Below are 20,214 nucleotides of genomic sequence, written 5' to 3'. Positions count from 1 at the left end.
TTTTGAGCTCAGTTGGCCTAGGGATGATGGACAGGCCTTTTTAACTTTGATATCCTCTTGTAGGGCCCCAAGACTTCTTGGAGTTGCTACAGATAAACCTAGACCAATGGGAGAACTATTTCCAAATAGACCTCCATTTTCATTCCCCCATTCCACCTGTTCCTTCTTCCTATTTAGCACAAACATAACCCCAATCTTACTTTCTTATTTTTTATCTCTTAGATGAAACCAGAATCCAATGAGCTTGAAAGTGAGAGAGGCAGGCTCCCTTGAGCCAGACCTTCACTCTGTAATATCCTTGGAGAGGAACACTGTTCAATTTTCACATGCAGCTGCCTTTCCTAGTCCCTCCAAGCAAATACCTCTTCATTACTAATGTTCCATCACTATATTTTCATGGCCAAAATTTGCAAACCAGGTTGAAGAAAGCAAATCCTTTTTATTCTTTGATCAAAGCTTTAACTTTTGAAAATGTTTTCATATGCCTTGATAAATCACATACCTTCTTTACCATTTAAAGAGCATTTTTAGTGCACAAAGAACTAGCTAAATACTTTGCATGTATTAAACCTCATAGTCCTGAGAAGAAATCTGAAGTGCTGTAATTCACATTTCACAGATGAGAGAAGGGAGACTTATAGAGATGAAATATTTTGCTCAAGGTCATCAGTTACTAAGTAGCACATCTGGCCCTTGAACCTTGAATTCCAAAGCTTGGGAATTCCAAAGCTAGGACTTTTAATCATTTCGCCATGTGTTTACTCTATTTTTTTTTATGTATTAAGAAAGGTTACATGTCGTGCACTTATTTGTTTTATAATTCTACTCAAATTGCAAGACAGTTATAACTGTCTTCGTTTTTTATGTAGTCCAAGGTACATCAGAGTTAGTTGCCTTATTGTAAAACAAATGACCCTTTCCCAGCACAAAGCTAGTGATGAATACACATACAATAAATGTTTGATAACAAGCGATTAACCAAATCCTTTTAAACTGCTTTCCCTTCTTTTGCTACTTTTTAAAGAATTGCTACCGTCCTGTTTTAGTATAACCTAGTCACTGAAAATGTGTCTGAGGTGAAAATAGATTGATAAAAATTTCCCAGAATAAGGTTTCTGTGGCACATGTGCTTTCTGGTATATTGTCTTTATGTACACACACACACACAAACATATTATCCACGTGTGACTGTGTACAAGATCATGATCTCATTCAGACCTATATCATAGATGTAAAATGAAGCTCAAACTGCAATGAGCTTTTTCTTTGAAATTAGCATATGTGTTTGTGAGGAGACCTGGAGGTAGAGGGGAGGTTGATTTGCATGCCCATCTCAGAAATTCTGGGAGGTTGCCAGCAGCTTTTGCCTGAGAATTCTTGGGAGAAGTTGGAGAACATACAGCCAGAGACAGGGAAATCCAGGTGCAGAGCAGAGACTCGAGCCACTTCTGCCCCTTGACAAAGTGCTCTGAGGGCACTCCTGTCTCTCCCCACCATGGGCAAAGGGACTCATATGTGGGCTTCATTCTTTGCTGCTGGTTTGCATGTGGCAGGGAGTGGCACTTGGGAGAGACATAGCTTGGTACCCATGAGTCCTCCTTGAAATCAGCTCTGACTCCTCATGGAAGGTCCTAGCTTCAGGGAACAAGCTGAACACTACTGGAAGCAGTTCCATCTCAGCTCTGCATCAGCTTCAAAGCCAGGGCCAAGGGCAGTGTCAGCAAGCCCTAAGAGACAGCTGCAGCAGCAGAGATGGGACAAATGGCACTAACTTTAAGCATCAGCCCGGACTAGCTGTGGGAAGGGTTCCCTGAGCTGCTCCTTACTTGACACAGCTCATCACTTCATCCTTCTAGAAACACCCATTCCTCGCAGCTTCTGTTTTGTCTCTTTTGTTATTTCCCATCTGCCTCTCTGGTGGTTACTCCTTAGTCTCCTTTGATGGTTGCTTTCTTTTCTTCCAAACCTTCTAAATGTTGTTGTGCCCTAGTGCCTAGTCTTTGCTACTTCCTTAGGTGACCACATCAAGTTCTCTGCTTTTAAATATTAATGATGTGTCTGTAATTCTCAAATTAATAAGCCCCACTAGCCCTGAGGCCAACTCCCATACCCATTTGCCTACTTCACACTTGTATGTATATATCCCCCAGGTTCTCAAATATAGCATATCCTAAAGCAAACAGCCATCTTTCCCCTGAGTATTCTCTAACTCATTATGTGGTACTACCATCCATCCAGTTTTCCAGGTGAAACAACATGCACATTAATTTGGACAACGTGTTTTTTTTTCTCTCTCTCATTTGACCAATCCCAAATACTTTCAAATCTGCCTCCAAATTGATCTCAAGTCTGTCCCATTTTTCCTTACTACATCTGCCTCCTGGTTTCAGCCATCATCTTGTCTTACCTGGCTTGCTGGAATAACTTTCCTATTGAACTTCCAAGTCCTGGGTTCCCTCTGGAACATTTTCCATAGGCCATTTAGAGTATACTTTCTAAAACAAGCTTCATGTTCCCTTCCTGCTTTTAACCCATTGGTGACTTCTCACTGACCTTACAGAATAAAATCTAAACTCCTTACCACATTGAACTTGGCCTGGCATGGTCTGTCCACAGCCATTTTCTCCATCTCCATCTCAGGTAACTCTGCCTACCTCAAACTTAACAATTTCCAGTCAGCTGAGCCTTTTAGTTTCTAGTACAATCTCTGGGTCTTCATACTTTCTATTCCCTCTGTCTGGAATGCTCTTCACTTGATTTCTCCCACAGCTAGCACCTTCTCATCTTTTGGATCTCAGGTTAGATGCCATACCTTCAGAGGTTAACCAGGAAATCTAAGGCAGGCACCCCAAATTCTTCTCTCTTATGGCATTATATATTTTTTCCTTTTGGCTACTTCTCATAATTTTCAATCCCATATTTATTTGTTGTTTAATATTTGTCCCCTACTCTATACTGTAAATTCTAGCTGTCTTGTATATTCAGCACCTAGCAGAGTACCTGATATATAGCAGTCAGTGAATGTCTGTTGAATCTTAATGAATGAATGTCCTTAACATATAAGAGGCCTGGGGACCATGGAGGGACAGGAGACAGGAATTGAGGCTTGATTCTCAGGGTTTCTTCAGCCTTGTAGTCAAAGACTAGAAAATTCTCTTCAGATACTGGTTCCTTATTGGTCATATTCACAGGTTGTAACTTGGATGAGTAGGAAAGCTATGTTCCTCCCAACACTGCCAGTATGGCATGGCCCATCTTGGAGATCATGACAACTAACATGTTTTTACATACATCGTATCTTTATTATGCCATTTAGTGTGATTCCATAGCTAGATATTGCTATCATTTTTCCATTTTACAGTTGAACAAACTGAGGCACAGAGAGGTAAATAGCTTACCCAAGATCACAGAGCTGGTAAAAGAGACATAGGAATATGAATATGTATAGTCTGACCTCAGAGTCTGCATTCTTAACTAACCTCTGAAGTTCAGCTACCCATAGGTGGCTCTGCACCTATACTCTTTCTCAAAGTGCTCTCTTCCAATCCCATAGATTTAAATGCCGTCTATGTCCTGGCCGCATTTACTTTGTATCTCTGGCCCATACTGCTCCCCTGAGTTCCAGACTAATTTAACTATCCACAAGGCATCTTCTCATGGGTAGCTGAAACTTAACATTTCCAAAACTGAGTTTATGCACTACCTCCATGCCCCCACATCCAAACCTGTTTTTCACTCAGTATCCCCTTCTCAGCAATGGTACTGGTGCTCATGAGATACAAAGATGTGTATATTCATATACATGTCTTTGAGAGAGAGATTGCTTGATTTAGGTAATGGCACACTACTTCTTTTCTGTACTGCTGCTTGATTTAACCTTCCCTTACTAAATTGTGACATACCCAGGCAAGGACCATGACTTACATATCCTTGCATTCTAGCATCTAGGGCATACAGGGTATTGAATGGGATCTTGCTGAATGAAGGAAAGAGAGAAGGAATGTTTTCTGTTTCCAGTTCAGGTAGTTTCCATGCTACTTCTTAATTTCTCCAGCCATTCTTCCAGAGATATTTTCCCAACTCCTTTAAATGGCCATTTTTCTTCTCCCCATGGTTCTAACCTAAGGGGCAGGATATTAATGAAACAACTCTATGTTTCAAAAAACCATTTCATTTCTCTTCGCTTTGTCACTTGCACTCTTGGATTTATGTGGAAAGGAATACTTAATAATGAGGAAAAACCTATTTAGAAACAGTAGCATAATCATTCAGCAGTAGAGAAAAGAGTGATATATGAACCATATAATTAGCAGTAATCTGTTTCATATTTATTTTTCTGGGCTGATGTTCAGTTCCTCCTTGAAAAACTGAATGTAAGTAATAAGTACCCCCCCAACACACACACATACAACCTATGACTAAACATTCATTATCATTCAAGGCAATTCAGCTAAGATTTTTCTCAAGATTATGAAAGTAACTTTTAATAGTCTCAAATCAAATCTTAATTCATTAGTAGCTTACTTTTGCCTTGTTTTTGTTGCTTTGTTTTCTAAAATACAGAATTCTTTTCAGATTAGTTTGTATAGTTTGTATAAACTAATAAACAGATTAATTTATATAAACAATTCAGAAATTATGCATCTTCAACGCATGTACAAAGCCATAGATTTATTTAAACCTCAGAATTTATTAGGTAAAATTGACAAGGGAGTCCAGGGATATGAGTGTTAGCTCTATCTGGGATAAACATTCAGTTTGGCTATGAGTGAATTACTTGGCCTGTCTCTTTCCCCTTTAAGGAGTGGAAGGAAGGCCTCCCTTGCAAGGTTTGTGTAGGAATAAAATGAGGTAACAATGTGAAATTGTTTCCAAAATTATTAAGCTCTAAAAATAATAATAAAGTGATGGTTTTATAATTATTATTATAATTGAAATAAGAAAAATGAAGATATTTTTATCCCGCTTGAATGAGTCAAAACAGCTATGCTTTTATGCAGAAAATGGTAGAGTCTACATTAGAATTTTAGTTGACTCCATGTGTATTCAGATAATGAACTTGGCTTTTCCACACACAGAAATGTGACAGATATTTATTTATTTATTTATTTATTTATTTATTTATTTATTTATAAATAAATGTTTATTTTATTTTTGACAAAGTGTGAGTGAGGGAGGGACAGAGAGAGACGGGGACAGAAGATCCAAAGCGGGCTCTGCACTGACAGCAGCAAGCCTGACGCAGGGCTCAGACTCGCAAACCATGAGATCATGACCTCAGCCAAAGTCAGCCACTCAATCGACTGAGCCACCCAGATGCCCCAGAAATGTGGCATTTAAAATGTGCCCTAAGTATAATATTTTAATGTAGTCTCCTTAATATTTTCACATATTCATGGAGTTCTACAAAATGATTTTTCTTCCACTGTATTTATTTTCTATAAATCTAGCAATTACAATAATTTCACAAAAAGAGTATATTTTAGGATTATATTATGCCTGGGTGGCTCAGTCAGTTAGGCGTCTGACTTCGGCTCAGGTCATGATCTCACGGTTTGTGGATTTGAACCCCACATCGGACTCTGTGCTGACAGCTCAGAGCCTGGGACCTGCTTCAGATTCTGTGTCTCCTGTCTCTGCCCCTCCCCCACTTGTGCTCTGTCTCTCTCTGTCTCTAAAAAATAAATAAATGTAAAATAATGTTTTTTAATTAAAAAAAAGATTATATTCTGCTATAAATCAGAGTTTGTTTGAGTCTGTGAATCAATTACATTCCCATATTCCTTGATGCACAGTTTCACTCTGTCTTGGGAAGATGAGAGAAGAAACAGGTGAGTGTAAAATCTTGTAGGAAGGCTAAGTGAACTTAAAGAATTCCCAATGTCAAAATTAACATTTTCAAGTGGGAAAGCCATAATACCTACCCAGAATCTGATGTATGTCTTTAATATAAACAAAAAGATCCATTTATTAGAAAATAGTCTTCTGTTTTATAACTTGGAAAACTGTACTATATACTGGAAAACAAATGGCAGTCTTTTCCAGTGCAAAAACTGCTCAGCTGATAAGCTGAGACCATCTCATATCTGCATCTACAGATGTGAATGGGACAGGATGGAGATTTTCGTGAGTATGTGCACTTTCTCCGTGTCCTGTATGGACATTGCTACTTATGAGCTCATTTACACTCCCCCTGGCTACGTAGCTATAAGCATCCAATCTAGAGAGGATTGGATATAATGGGTTACTCAATGGAAAACCAGTTCATGCAAAGAGATCCAACAGCTGGTTGTCACATCTTCAGTGCATATTGGCTTGTCTGTTCCCTGGATGGGTACCTCATTTGCAGTTACCAGCTATGTGGCTCCAAGAATCACTTCATCCTTCTTGCTTCACAGGACAGGCAACTTTCACTTGGACCAGGACTAACTGTTCACATTTCACTAACCATACTCTAGATAAGTATTGATTGTGTATTCCCTCTGGATCAGGCACTGTGCTAGGCCTGGAGGATTCGACTGTGAATAGCAGAAATGTTCCTTGTGCTTAGGGGGCTTACAGCCAGAGGTCACCTTGTCCCAACCTAGAATATAAAACCTCATTTCAGCCTGAATTGCTAGAAAGTTTGGTTTTCAGACCAATATCAAAGTTTGCCTTCCATCATTGTGGATTTGGGCCCAGGCTCTGGGAAATTCACCTTTGGGAAATTCACCACCATCAGAGTTCCTGGGAACTTTGCAGTTGATACCAGTTTGATCTTCATAATATCTTGGGGAATTCTTATAAATTGAGTACAATATTTATAAACCCAGGAAGAAGACTCTGAATGAAAATATGAGCAGTGAATTGCAACTGCACATCATCTGCAATTTAAAAACAATTCCCTGTACCACAAATTTATCCCATAAAGTTGGGCTTCTATTTTTGTCAGTTGTGTAAAAGTAATGGATTGTTTATAAATATCGTTATAAGGAGAGCTTAGCCACACAAGCCTAAAATATCTGTTAACATTCTTATACCATAAAAATTTAAATGGTATGCAGTCCAGAATGAGCTTGTGTGAAAAAGATATGGATAAACAATAGACCATTTTGCTAATTTAAACTGGTCTGGCTCACTGTTTTCTTATTTTTCTTCTACCTCCTTCCACAACCCAGCCCTGGGAGATGACTTCCAAAGGAGGTCTCCTAATTGGAGATACCCCTTGGCCAGAGACATAGACCAAAACTTGTTGGGTGGTTACTAAAATGTGAAGTCCTGGTTTTACTTTCCTGTCTATGTGCTGTATTGATAAAAAGCCCAAGAGGAGTTAAAAACCTTTGAAAAAGCCTTCCCTGATAGTGATCCAGATGCAAAACTCACCTCACTGAAGACCCTCTATCTCCACAACCACCGATTTTTTATTTTGCCTGGATGATTGAGAGCATCTCTTCTTCTCTTGCTTTCTCTGCAACTCTCCCTGATATATTTTTTTCTCCGTGCACTAGCCACAGATCACTGTGAAAATCTCAATCAAAATGACTTCCCAGTGTTCCTGAGATAAAGTCCAGTTGTCTTATGGCTGGCGAAGCACTGCACATGCTGGCTCCCACTCACCTTTTCAACCTCTACTCACGCTAATCTTTATGATGAATACACTCCAGCCACTCTGCTCTCCTAACTGCTCCTCAAACACAGAGCATACCACGCGAGTTCTGAGCTTAGGGCCTTTGCCCCTGGAACATTTATTCCATGCTCTTACCCAGCTGGCTCCTTTGTGTCTCAACTTTGCATGTCCCCTCTGCAGAGGGGCCTTTCTGGACCCCTTGCCCAAAGTAGTGTGTGCCCCCCTCCCTATAATTTCTCCCATTATTTTGTTATCTTCAGAATATTCATCGCTATCTAAATTTATCTCTTTCTTTTAAACCTGTTTTTGCCTATTTCTTTTTTTTTTGTATGTTTGTAGAATGTAAATGGCATTCATGTCTCTTTTGTTCACAGCTGGGTGTCCAGTGCCAGACACATATTGGTATATTTTTTGAATGAATCGATGCACACACAAGGACCCAGATTTGGCTGAAAATGCCCCAAATCCTAAACTCCTGTTCTAAATTCCAACTCAATTTAAACCATAGGAAATTTGGATATACTTTTCAATTTTGTTTCTTTTTTCTGTTTCAGTCCTCTCTAATAAATAGTGACATTATCTTTGTGAAGTTGCATGCCCCATGGGAAGTGCTTGGAAGATATGCAGAACAAATGAATGTAAGAATGCCTTTCAGGTAGGTGTAAATATATTTTTTCCCACTCTCTACTGCTTCCCTGTAAAACTAATGTGCCCTTCTCTTGAAACAAATAAAACCGAAATGCAGACTGAAACATTATTAGAGAAGGTGTTTAAAATGCTTAGGAAATACAGTCTTTATGGCTTATGATGACTTCATGGCTTTTTGTGAAAATTCCTGGCTAATTCAGTCCTGAGCAGGTAAATATGTCAACTGCCTCTGAGAAATAAGAATTTTCCAAGTGGCATTTTCATTTCCAAAATGTCATTTTCAAAAGCCCTGTGTACTGCTGCTTTGAATGGCCAGACCCCAGGCATCGATGGTGCAGGTTCTTACTGACATTAAAATCTGCCTCCATTAAAGCAAGTTCAAGAAATTTCATGAAAATGTGATCTACTTTTTAAATCATTTTTAAATTTTAAAAAGTCAGTTCACAAGTACTGTGCAAGCATAATCATTGATATTTATTCCAAAGGGAATAGAAAATACTTCATGTGGATTGCTTAGTTATTTAAAGGATTAATTTACCTTCATCTTGTAGTGGATATTCTTATTTTCCATATAGATTAAGGAAAGGGTATCTACATTTGCTAGATAAAGTTTTAAACTTGAAATTATAAATGCCAAAATATGTAGGAAGTAAATAATGGAATATCCTAAAGGAGCTGGAGAGATTTAGTACCAAGAGAAGTTCCAAAGGGAATAAAGAATTAAAACCTTTTCGTTCACAATTTGCCAATAAGACCAAGTCAGATGACAGAAACCAAACAAACTGGTACCAATTCTAAAATAAACCTCTTAATGAGCTGTGGGAAATTACAGAGACAGAGGCACTAGGGACACATTTAGAGAAGGGCAATTTCCACTCAGAGATCTGTAATGTATCTCCCTGGTGCATCTTACTTTCTTTGTTTATTGGCCTTTTTGTTCTAATACCAAGTCAAAATAGAGGCTGGGATTTCTAGTATCTGTTTACCTCAAGGCAAAATTCTCAAAGGAATTGAGATAAACATAGTTCTAAACTTTTGACTTATTTTTGTATTTAAAATGTGACAAAGGAAATCTGAGAACTCAAAGATTAAAAAAAATATATAAAATCACTGAGTCATTTATCAGTTTAGTTTCTGTTGAAACTTGTTACCCTATAATTATAATTAATTAAAGCCAGTTATTTATCAATGCTATAACTATTTAATACAGATTAATACCATATCACTCATAAAGACCAAAAGGAAAAGAAATCTATGCTTAGACACAGTCGTGTATCAGACCAACATCTTACAGCCAACAGTCAAAAGTCTGTGTTTTGATAAAAGTGAGATAGTAAAACTTAGTGAAATTGATAATTCCTCCCTAGCAATCTCACAAAACCTTCTACCAGAACACAGTTTTCAAGCAAAAAACCCAAGGAGATTGTGGAAACTTGAGCAGTGTTAATGCACAGCAAGTTCCTAGTACGTGGAACCATTTCATATATGAAGGGCCTGACTGTATCATAACTAACATTTCTACATGCTCATTATATAGCAGAAAAGTGCAGCCTGGAAGCAGCATTAATACTTTCCTTATGCCGTATTAAGAGAACTGTGATCCAGGGAATAAATGAAGAACTGTAATAACTATGAATAATAATCTTCTTTGTAAACGTAGTTATTCCTGCAGGACAATGTTAGGACAAAGTAGTGTTAATAGTGGATACTAATTAGCCTCACTAATATTGATGTGATTTTACTTAAGCATAGCTTCACTAGATAGAACCTGATGCACTTAAATTTTATGCAGTTATTTTGTCCAGTGTTTCAGGTAAATAACTCTAGCCTAAGGAGATCTATGTATTTCCAGAGGAGGAATTTTCCTGCCATATCACTTCAACAAAATGTACAAACATCAGTCTGGCTAAATGTAAATGCCTCAAAGAATTGTGTGTGTATTTATTATTTTCTGTAGATTGCACTTCTGAATCCTGGGTTAGTCTCCTTGGGTTTTTTACTCCTGCAATGTTTAAAGCAAAGTTGAATAATTTTCTTAAGGGAATTTGTGAACAAAATTTGCTTAAGTACTTATATGTCCATGGATATGGTCTCTTTTATTTTTATTATTTTTTTAATTAATAGACTAATTATAGGGCATTTTTAAGCTTACAGAAAATTGAGTTGATAGTATGGTGTTCTCATACATGCCTTCTCACCCCACTTTCAGTTTCCTTATTGTTAATATTTTGCATTAGTGTAGTATATTTGTTATATTTAATGGACCAATATTGATACATTATTATTATCTAAAGTACACAGTTTACTTTAGGGTTCACTCTTTGGGTTGTATAGTTCTATGTAGTTTGAAAAATCCATGTCATGTATCCACCATTATGGTGTCACACAGAATAGTTTTACTGACCTAAAAATCTTTTTTACTCCATCTGTTCATCCCTTCTACCTCAATACAAACCCCTAGAAGCTCGTGATCTTGTCTCTATTTTAGTAGTTTTGCCTACTAAAAACATGAATATGTTTATCAGTTTTCATAGATAGGCAAAGTTGTGTATAAACTTCTCATTTTCCATAAGTGAGATAGCTTAGTAACAGTTCAGAATATATATAAACCACATCAGTTTCATTACTACTCCATTGTTTGAAGCCCAAAATATGAAAGGGCTAATTTTTTTTTTTTATAAAGCATCTAACCCATACACTCTCCATTCAGATTACACCCAGAATTTTAATCTGGAGTGCTTTAAAAAATACAGATACACAGAAGTACAACACACTCTTACTAAGTCTGACTTTTAAAAGATTTTTTTCCAAGATTCCTTGTTTTACCTCTTTAATTCATGTCCAATCAGAGCCAGTGGTTAGACAGTATTCCCTAGTGCGGTTATTTGCAGTAGGATGTTGATGCTGATTAGTGTTCTTCCCATACTGGTTGTAAAATACGTACTTTTTATATTACCCTGGCTAAATCAAATGAGGGAAGTCTTCTGTAAACTTCAAGAGCTATATAAATATTAGTTAATATAATAGTATGCCCATTAAATTGTGCATGTTGCCAGCAGGCTGGCAATCCATTTCTTCATTCCTAAAAAAAAAAAAAAAAAAAAAAAAAAAAAAGGCTGACCTCGGCTAAATTCATACGAATACCAATTGCTCCAAATCATCGTTCTGCACAGGCTGTGTAGGCGAAGAGCAACCATAAAAAATTACGATAATGAGAGGAAGAAATACCAATGGAAAATATTTTGTAAGATTTCATGACTCAAAAATGCATGCCCTATGTTCCTACTACATTTCTCACTGTTAATCTCTTTTTAGTTTTTTCTTCTTCACCTCTTACAGGCTTCTATCTTCAATCTCCTTTCCTTCCTTGCTAGTTCAAACTGTAACTGACGATGGGTTTTCTTCTCGACTGGCTTCATTTTTGCTGTTCTTCCAGGAGAAAAATCTATTACCTGCCCCGCCGGTACAAGTTCATGAGCAGGTTAGTAGCATGCTCTGTCATGATGTGTTTGATCTGTTGGCCTGTTTGTTCCAACAATGACAAGGAATACAAGCTGGGGACCTTTGTCACATGGCAAAACTGACTGCCATGAACATTCCAAAATAGGTATTTCAGGTTAGCCTGGAAAGATAAGAGAAAAGATGAAAATGCTCTTCTCAGAATCTTCCCTGTAACTTCTTCACACTTAGGAGAACAGAATTTATAGCCCATTCTATTATTAGATAAATTACCAAAAATCCCCAGGTGTTGAGTGCATCTTTGGTCTGAATGTTATTTTTTTTTCCACAAAAATCCCACCCTTCACTATAAGTAACTTGAAATCTTGAAGTGCAGACAATAAATATGTCAAAAAGCAGATCGCTTTTCAGCAGCCCATGGGCGGGGCCCTCTTATGTTAGTAAGACTTTGTTTATAAAATATGTAGATGTATTACCTTACTCAGAAGCCCTTCCTACTTTCCTTTTTTCTTTAACCTTTCCCCACCCACCCCAAATTCTACTGGCTAAAAATTGCCTTCAGTGTACTATATACGCTTCCAAAGCTTGTTTCTTGTTATTTTTTGAGAAGCCAGGGAGACAGGGGGGGCATCAATGGAGTCCTTTAATTTGATACTGTTGTGATAACTAGAAACCTAATTTCAAAATTTTAATCAGTCTTATGTGACCATTCCCCCTGAGCTGAGCTGACTATTAAACTTGGAGACCATTGCATTTCTCTGAAAATCCTATTGTTCTGTGAGAGTTAGGATTCAAGTTTACTCTGCTTATGTGCTATGCAGAATGATAATTATAAGATAAATTGATATATTTTAGTGGGTTTACTCAAATGCATGTGCACTCAACAAAGTAGGGTGTAAGACTTGACATCCAAAGAAACTAAGATGTGGTTTCCATAAATGTCCCTGCACAGTATCCTTACTAGCAATTCTTCTTTCCTTAGACAGTAGTGATGGCATTTGGATTCACCATGATTTAAAATGTTTTTAAATGTTTACTCATTTCTGAGAGACAGAGAGAGACATAGCATTTGCAGGGGAGGGGCAGAGAGAGGGAGACAAAATCTGAAGCAGGTTCCAGGCTCTGAGCTGTCAGTGCAGAGCCCCACGCAGGGCTCGAACCCACAAACCGTGAGATTATGACCTGAGCCGAGGTCAGACACTTAACCAACTGAGCCACCCAGGTGCCCTGGATTTACCATGATTTAGATTAGTCCCTTGTCATATAATGACCTTCTATAAAACTCTGATGGTAACATATTAGCCTATATCACTGGTTCTCAATAGCTCTCAAACTTTAACCAGCAAACCTGGAAAGCTTATTAAAACACAAGACTGCTGGGCCTGTGCTGTAACCTATGATGTAGGTGACCATCTATCCACCTGGATGGTGTGCGAAGGCAAGGATGGCTTGTCCAATTCTATATTTCGAGCACCTAGCACATAGTAGGTGCAGTGAATGGGCAAATGAATTTCTTTACACATGTGAGAGGATTTGAGTGAGGAAAAAGGAGGTCACACCAAAAAAGCACAGGAAAACCAGGTCTGCCAAAAGTATCACAGGCTTGGAACTGAAACAGTTACACTGTGGGGGAGGAGAGAGCAATGAGGACTTGAAAGAAAATGGTGATAAAAGGAACCATAAATCTCAAGGTTGGATTGGGTATCAAATGTCATCAAGTCCAACCACTCAATTGATACTTGAACTTCTGCTATAGGGTCAGCCAGCCCATGTTTGAATATTCGTGGAGATAGGGAGTTTCCGAATACAGCTGTGGGCACCTGACTATATTAAAAAGTTTTTCCTTAAAATAAGTCATAATCTCTCTCTCTCTCTCTCTCTCTCTCTCTCTCTCTCTGTCTTTAGTTTTTACTTGAAAAAACTGTTCAGATTGTAGTTCTTCTCCCTGGATAAACAAACAAAAAATAATCTACAGCAGAAAGGCAAAGTGTATAAGAAAGATTGTGAAATTATAAGCAAAAGTACTTAGCAAGTATTTGGAAATTGAGGGAGAGAAAGAGGTTTCCATACCTAAGGGATTGGGAAAATGTTGGAAGTAAAAGAAGAATGAAAATCCAGAAGAGGTACAGGTGAGAAAGATGATGATTTTTGTTTAATAATTCTGTAGCATAACTCACAGTAGGTCTTTGACACATAGGTGTCTTGAAGGCCTCTGGAAATGATGGCAAGCAGTTGAGCTTAGAGGTAAAGCTAGAGAATCCAATTTTGGACTCAGAAATATAGAAGTCATGACTTGAACGAGGGGAGTGGATGGAATTTCCCAGGGAAGGAGACAAAGTACAAAAAGAGGGCCAGTAGCAATTCCTTGGAGAATCTGTATTAAAGAGGCAGGAAGAAATGGAAGAAGGATGAAAAAGAACAATTTAAGGAGACCCAAGAGAGGACTGTGTCAAAGGTACCAGGAATGAGTTCCCATAAGAATGGGTGTTCTTCAACTTCTGATGAAGGCTGAGAGATGAGAATCAATTTTGAATATTTAGGAGTTAGGGGCGCCTGGGTGGCTCAGTCGGGTAAGCGTCCAACTTTGGCTCAGTTCATGATCTCACAGTTCGTGAGTTCGAGCCCCGCATCTGGCTCTGTGCTAACGGCTCGGAGCCTTGATCCCACTTCAGATTCTATGTCTCCCTCTCTCTCTGCCCCTCCCCTGCTCACACTCTCTCTCTCTCTCTCAAAATTAAATAAACATTTAAAATAATTTAGAAGTTAGTGATAACTGCCATGATAGCTGTCCCATGAGAGGTGGTTCTCAAATGTGAGCAGACATCAGGATTATCTTCAGGGTTTTTTAGTACTGAGATTATTTGGCCCATCCCCAGTGTTTCTGAGGTGAGGCACAATAATTTGCACTTCTGTCAAGATCCCAAGTGATGTTAATGCGTCTGGTCTGGGAATATATTTTGAGAATGATGACCACATTAGAGGAGGATAATGGAAACCAAATTATAGCTGGTGGAGAATGGACAAGGCCCTGATAAATCAGAAGCAGGGAGGATTCACTACTACCTTGGTAAATTTTGAGATAGAGGAAAAGAAAGGGGATAGGCTTAAGAACAGTAGCCAAGAAGAAGGAAGCAGAAGAGATTGTGACAGGTGACCAACCACATATTCTCCATGCATGTAGCGGAGAGGTTTTGAGTGAGTAAGGGTGTGGGAAATCCTTGTTTCTTGAACAACTTACTAAACATCAATCTTCAGCCTGAAAAAGTCGATGCTACTTCAACTGCATAAGTCATAATCATAGAAGAATTTGGGCATTGAAAGTCACTGGAAGACTCAGACAAAGAGAAGGAAAAAGAAACCCTAACTAACTGGTAGTATGACGCACTGATTCAGAATGCCTCTTAAGCTTCATTGCTTACCACATTCCTGTAGTGGTGTACCTTAGTGAAGCCCAGTATCTGGTGTAATTTTTAAAATGCAGTTTGTCAGAAATGTTGTTATCTATTTTAACTCTTATGAAGAGTGTCTCTGATATGCCATCTTGAAGGTGCATCTATATCTTGCTATCCTGATTGTACACCATTAATAAAACACTGACTCCAATATTCTAAAATTCTCATGTCATCCTAGATATGGGTATTTAATTTAGCTTTTAGTTTCATCCACATAAATGATACTTAATTTCATTACTTCATGAAAGAATCCCTGAAACACGTTTATCTCTTTTAATGATAAGAGAAATTATAAATTATAATAAACTTGTGTTGAGCAGGCAGAGAATTAAGCATCTTTTCACAAATACCTTTATTTTTAAAAGTCACCTGACTCCCATAAAGCACACTCATGCAGTTCAGACATATATTCTGGAGGTAAATGCTATTTTCATCATGTACTTGGTCTATTAAATGCTCCTTTGACTTTTCAGGCAAACTTAAAAGCATTATAAATTGCCTATCCAATAAAGAGAGGAAATTTATCATCTATCTTCTGCCTGTTTTTTTTTTTGCCTTCACCAAATAATTCAAATATAGTCTGTAGAAAATGTGATTACAAAGTAACAAATTTGATAATTGTGAGTGGCTTGTAGCTGAAGTCTCACTACTACTCATTCCTTTTCCATCCACTGCCCACACGCACCTGCCTGATGTTATCCTTTGCAATCCTTTGGCAGAATGTTGCCCCTACTACATTATACATTCAGTGCAGTTGTAATCTTATCAGTTGAGTATACAGGCACATGACAAAATGACTTGTATTTTCCATCCTTGTTTTAAAAAATTAATATATGTAAATGTTCCAGAGCCTTTAGACTCTTCTATAAGATATTTAGGTTGTGCCCCAGTTAGTAGCCTTGTGACCTAAAAGAATCCTAACTCCTATCCAAGGAGAGGCTATAAATACAGGAGACTTGGCTCTCAGAAGAGGAAAAAGAAATCCAAGGCTCCTGTTGTCTGTTATCAGTCCAGAAGGGCTTCATTTATTGCAATGTCGGGCTCTGTGGTACCTCCACTATAAAAAAAAAAAAAAAAAAAGATTTATCTGTAGGTTCCCTCTAGATATGTGATTCCTGAAAATGTAATCTGTTTGAAGTGTGATGCTATTATAATATTCTGGTCTGGGGAAAAGTAGGTGTCTCTGAAGTAGCCTATTTCATTTAATTTAGCCTAATTAAGTTGTCATTAGTACAGGTTCCCTCCTGGGTTGTTAGTGGCTCCAGGGTAAAGGCCTTTGTCTTCTTCAGTGTATATCCACAGCTTCCAGGTGGGGACTCTGCACGCAGTAGGTAATTTATGAAGACCTACTGATAGGTTAGTATGTGGGGAGTGAAGTCTGTTGGCCTGTGGCCTTTTCTTTAATTCTCACCACTCCTAAGGTAGGTAAGATAGTCTCCCCTTTACATCTCAGGGAAACCAAGGGCCAAACAGCTTTAAGCAGAGCCTTCCCAAAGCACATTTCTAAGGCACACCTTGGGAAGGCACAGCACATCAGAGGTGGCACTTCCTGCCCATTTGCTTGTGCTGTGCTGCCAGCTCTTTGCAGCTACTCAGGACCTGACCTGCCATGAACCAGAATCCGAGGGGGGGGGGCTGAACTTACTGTAATATCAACTTTCTGTAAAGTACCCACCTTTTAGCTCAGATATTAACTTGACAGTTTAAGCCAGAAATGCCCAAGTGGATGATCAGTTCATTGTGTCTCTATTGATTTGCCTATGTATTCTGTAAGAGGGCTTTTGTTAGCAAATGGCAGAAATAGAACAGAGTGGCAATGTGTCCAACCAAAATTAATACTAAATCATTAAGCCAACATTTTCTCTTTGCTATTCCATGTCAGTGGAAAGAGATTTTGTTAAGTAGGCTCAACTCGTATACTAAAGACACAAATGCAATACTTTCTGGTTAGTTGTTTCTCGACTCCTGTATCTAAGAGATTTCAAGATTGACAATTTAGGGAAGTTTATTAGATGAAGATGAGAGCACAGACCTCAATCTGTGCTTCAGTATACAATCTTAGCTCTTGAATTCCCATCAGTAATTCTACATAAAAGTTTATCATCATCATCTTCTTCTTCATCCTAGATACTACCACTGAACTGAGCATTTTGTACATTGAAGACATTGAACAAATACCTGATATTTGTTATCTTGTGTAGTCCTCACCATGCCTCATGAAGCAAGTGTGTTAGCCCAGAGAGGTTTAGTCATTTGCTCAGCATGGCACCCACCACTAGGCGGATGTACAACTAAGACGTGAACCTACTTCAACTTCAAAGTCCATCATTCTATATGAAAAATTACCCATTATATTGTGAAAAGCAAAGCTCTTTATTAACTTAAGTTTTTTTAGGGTGATATAGCCAAGGTATTATTTCCCAAGTCACCAGAAACATGTAGAATCTAAGAAGCAGCAGAATCAGAAACCCAACTTGGGTGTCATGCTTTCCAGCCTGGTGGATTTTGCACTATGTATTTCTTCTTGCACTGTGGAAGAAGATCCTCAGTGATGTCTAAACACAGTCTGTGATGGGAGTGTTTGTTGAAGAATGGCCAGTTGTCATCCAGCCACAGAGAAACAGACCCTTGTTCCCAGAGCCACCAGACTGGCAGGTGGAGTAGCATGTGGTACATCATCCTCAGCATTGGGAGCCGACCAGCCATGGTCTTCTCAAGCAGAAGATCAGACCAAGACTGTTTTAAGATGTATATTAGTTTCCTAATTAGTTTGCTATTGTGATAAATTCCTGAAAACTTGACTGCATAAAACAACACAAGTTTATTCTATAGGCCAGTAGTCCAGGGGAGGAGACTTAACTAGTTTCTCTGCTCACGGTCTCTCAAGGCTAAAGTCCAGGTATTGGTTGTCCTGGGCTTTTCTTGAGGCTTTCAGGGAGAATCTTCTTCCAAGTTCATTCAGGTTGCTGGCATAATTTAGTTCTGTGCAGTTTTTTTACAGGCTCTTAGACAAAGGTCATTCCCAGCTTCTAGAGGGTGCCTGCACTTCCTGGATCCTGGCCCTCCCTCTTCATCCTCAAAGATAGCAATAGTCTGTTGAGTCTCTCTGACCACCCCCTACCTTTTGCCTCATCTTTGCTATCTCTAGCTAGAGAAAGTTCTCTCCTTTTAAATGGCTCATATGAGTAGGTTGGGCCCACCTGAGTAAACCAGGATGCTCTCCTCTCTAAAGGTTCCTTAATCCTGCTTAAATCTACAAAGTCCCTTTTGCCATGTCACATAACATATTCACAAGTTCCAGTGATTAGTGTGCATACATCTTTGAGGAGCCATTCTGCCAACCAGAAGAGCACAGACCTCTGACCACATTTGATTTGTTTATATCATTTAACAGCATATAATATGGACCAGCCTGTGTGACGGAAGCTGTCCAGTCCATGCTTTGTTCTTCTGCTTCTGCTCAGCTACCCCAGGAAGACCGATTCACACATTCCCCACCCCAGTTGGTGTCTCAGGTGTTTTGTTTTTAAGATATCTTTTGAATATCTTTATTCCATCCTAATGTTTTTAAAGTACAGTTCCTCTGCTTTTGATCACTTTCAGATTAGCCTCCATGGTACTCAAGAAGTTATTAATAACACTCTATTTGCCTGGCAGCTTCTCCAAAGCATTTCATGCACACCATTTTTTGTAAGCTTCCTAACCACCCTGCAAGGTCAGTAAGATGGTGATCGTGATGACTATTCCATTTTAAAACCCTTAAAAAGGTGAGTGATTTGTGGAGGGTCACACAGCTGATAAGCAACAGAGCCAGGATTTAGGCACCCCAATTACACATCCCAGCTTCTTTCAGGAGTCTCTCTTCTCTTCCTTCCACTTCTTCTGGCCCCTCCTCATTTTTCAATGAATCATTTTCATTACCCTGTTCTACTCTCTCTTCACCATTTCCACATTTCTTTTAAATTGTGCTACTACAAGCTGTTGCTGAAAGCTGCCATTTCATTCCCATTGAGTATTTATGCCTGATTTTTCACAGCTTTATTTGTTTTTATCCATGCTGAGCACTGTACCCAGCTGGATTTAATTCATAGTTGTTGCACGCAGAGCCCAGATTCTATAAGAATGTGAACTTTGCAAAGTGTAATCCGATTAGTGCTGCAGACTAGAGATGTGTGGGAAGTAAAAGCTCTATTATGAAAAGCCTCTGGGCCAATGTCCTCTTTCTTGAATGAATTTAAAGGCAATCAGATGAAATAAAGCCAAGAGTTATGGGGAAGGCCACCAGCTTAGCCTAGGAAGTATAATTTATGAGTCCATTTAAGGACTAAATCATTAAACTTGGACAAGTTGTAGATGCTGGTGAAGCACAATTAACTTTCAATTGAAAATAAAGAAATCTTAAGAGGTAAGCAGGTTGTTCGGACTCTTATTGTGGGGGGAAAAGACTGTAATAAGAGCCAGTACTTAGTTTACACCAGACACTCTTCTGGAGACTTTATATACATAGTGATTAATCACCACAACCCTATGAATTGAGTATCATTATCCTGCCCACTTCATAGATAAAGAAATTAAGGCACAGCAAAGTTAAATAACTTGGCCAAGGTCACACTGCTAATATTTACAGAACCAGGATTTGAATCTAGACACTTCACCCCCATGTTCTCAATTACTGTGTCATTCTACCTCTCAGCATCATGTCACTATACTTCAGGTATCCTTAAAGAGATGGTGAGGGAGGAGAGGACCAGGAGGAGAAAGGATAGAGGAGATGGGAACTTTTACCCCTTCTTAGGGCCTTGAGGCCTTCCACTGTACTGTTCTTTCCTGGGTACGTGACCTTGAGTAGAATCTTTATTTCTGTGTGTGTATAGATGGTAGGTATGAGTTGTCTTTGAGAGGAAGGACCTAGAGAAGCTATGAGATGCTTTGAACTTTGAAGGGTTCCAAAGAAAGGCCAGCCACTGGGCACAATGGACTTGTAGTGAGGCTGGAACTCTGCTGAGAATAAAAGAAATGGCAAAAGAGTTAACCATTATTTTTCATCTT

General features: G+C 38.7%; 1 protein-coding gene across 5 annotated transcripts in view; it reads left to right on the top strand.

Annotated features, from left to right (window-relative positions):
• ANO4 (anoctamin 4) overlaps positions 1–20,214 on the top strand; it is a 426,134-nt gene that overhangs the window by 264,383 nt on the left and 141,537 nt on the right. For 4 of the 5 annotated variants that reach the window (XM_058741647.1, XM_058741644.1, XM_058741649.1 and 1 more), the window contains 2 exons: positions 8,161–8,261; positions 11,691–11,735. In XM_058741647.1, the coding sequence (XP_058597630.1) occupies positions 8,161–8,261; positions 11,691–11,735 (146 nt within the window). The remainder of the gene's footprint in view (positions 1–8,160; positions 8,262–11,690; positions 11,736–20,214) is intronic. The other variant, XM_058741645.1, reaches the window with a different exon arrangement.

The sequence above is a fragment of the Neofelis nebulosa genome, chromosome 8, assembly GCF_028018385.1.
Source record: "Neofelis nebulosa isolate mNeoNeb1 chromosome 8, mNeoNeb1.pri, whole genome shotgun sequence".
In the NCBI taxonomy this organism is placed as follows: domain Eukaryota; kingdom Metazoa; phylum Chordata; class Mammalia; order Carnivora; family Felidae; genus Neofelis; species Neofelis nebulosa.
The sequence above is the reverse complement of the archived record's forward strand: the minus strand, read 5'-3'. Positions and strand labels throughout refer to the sequence as shown.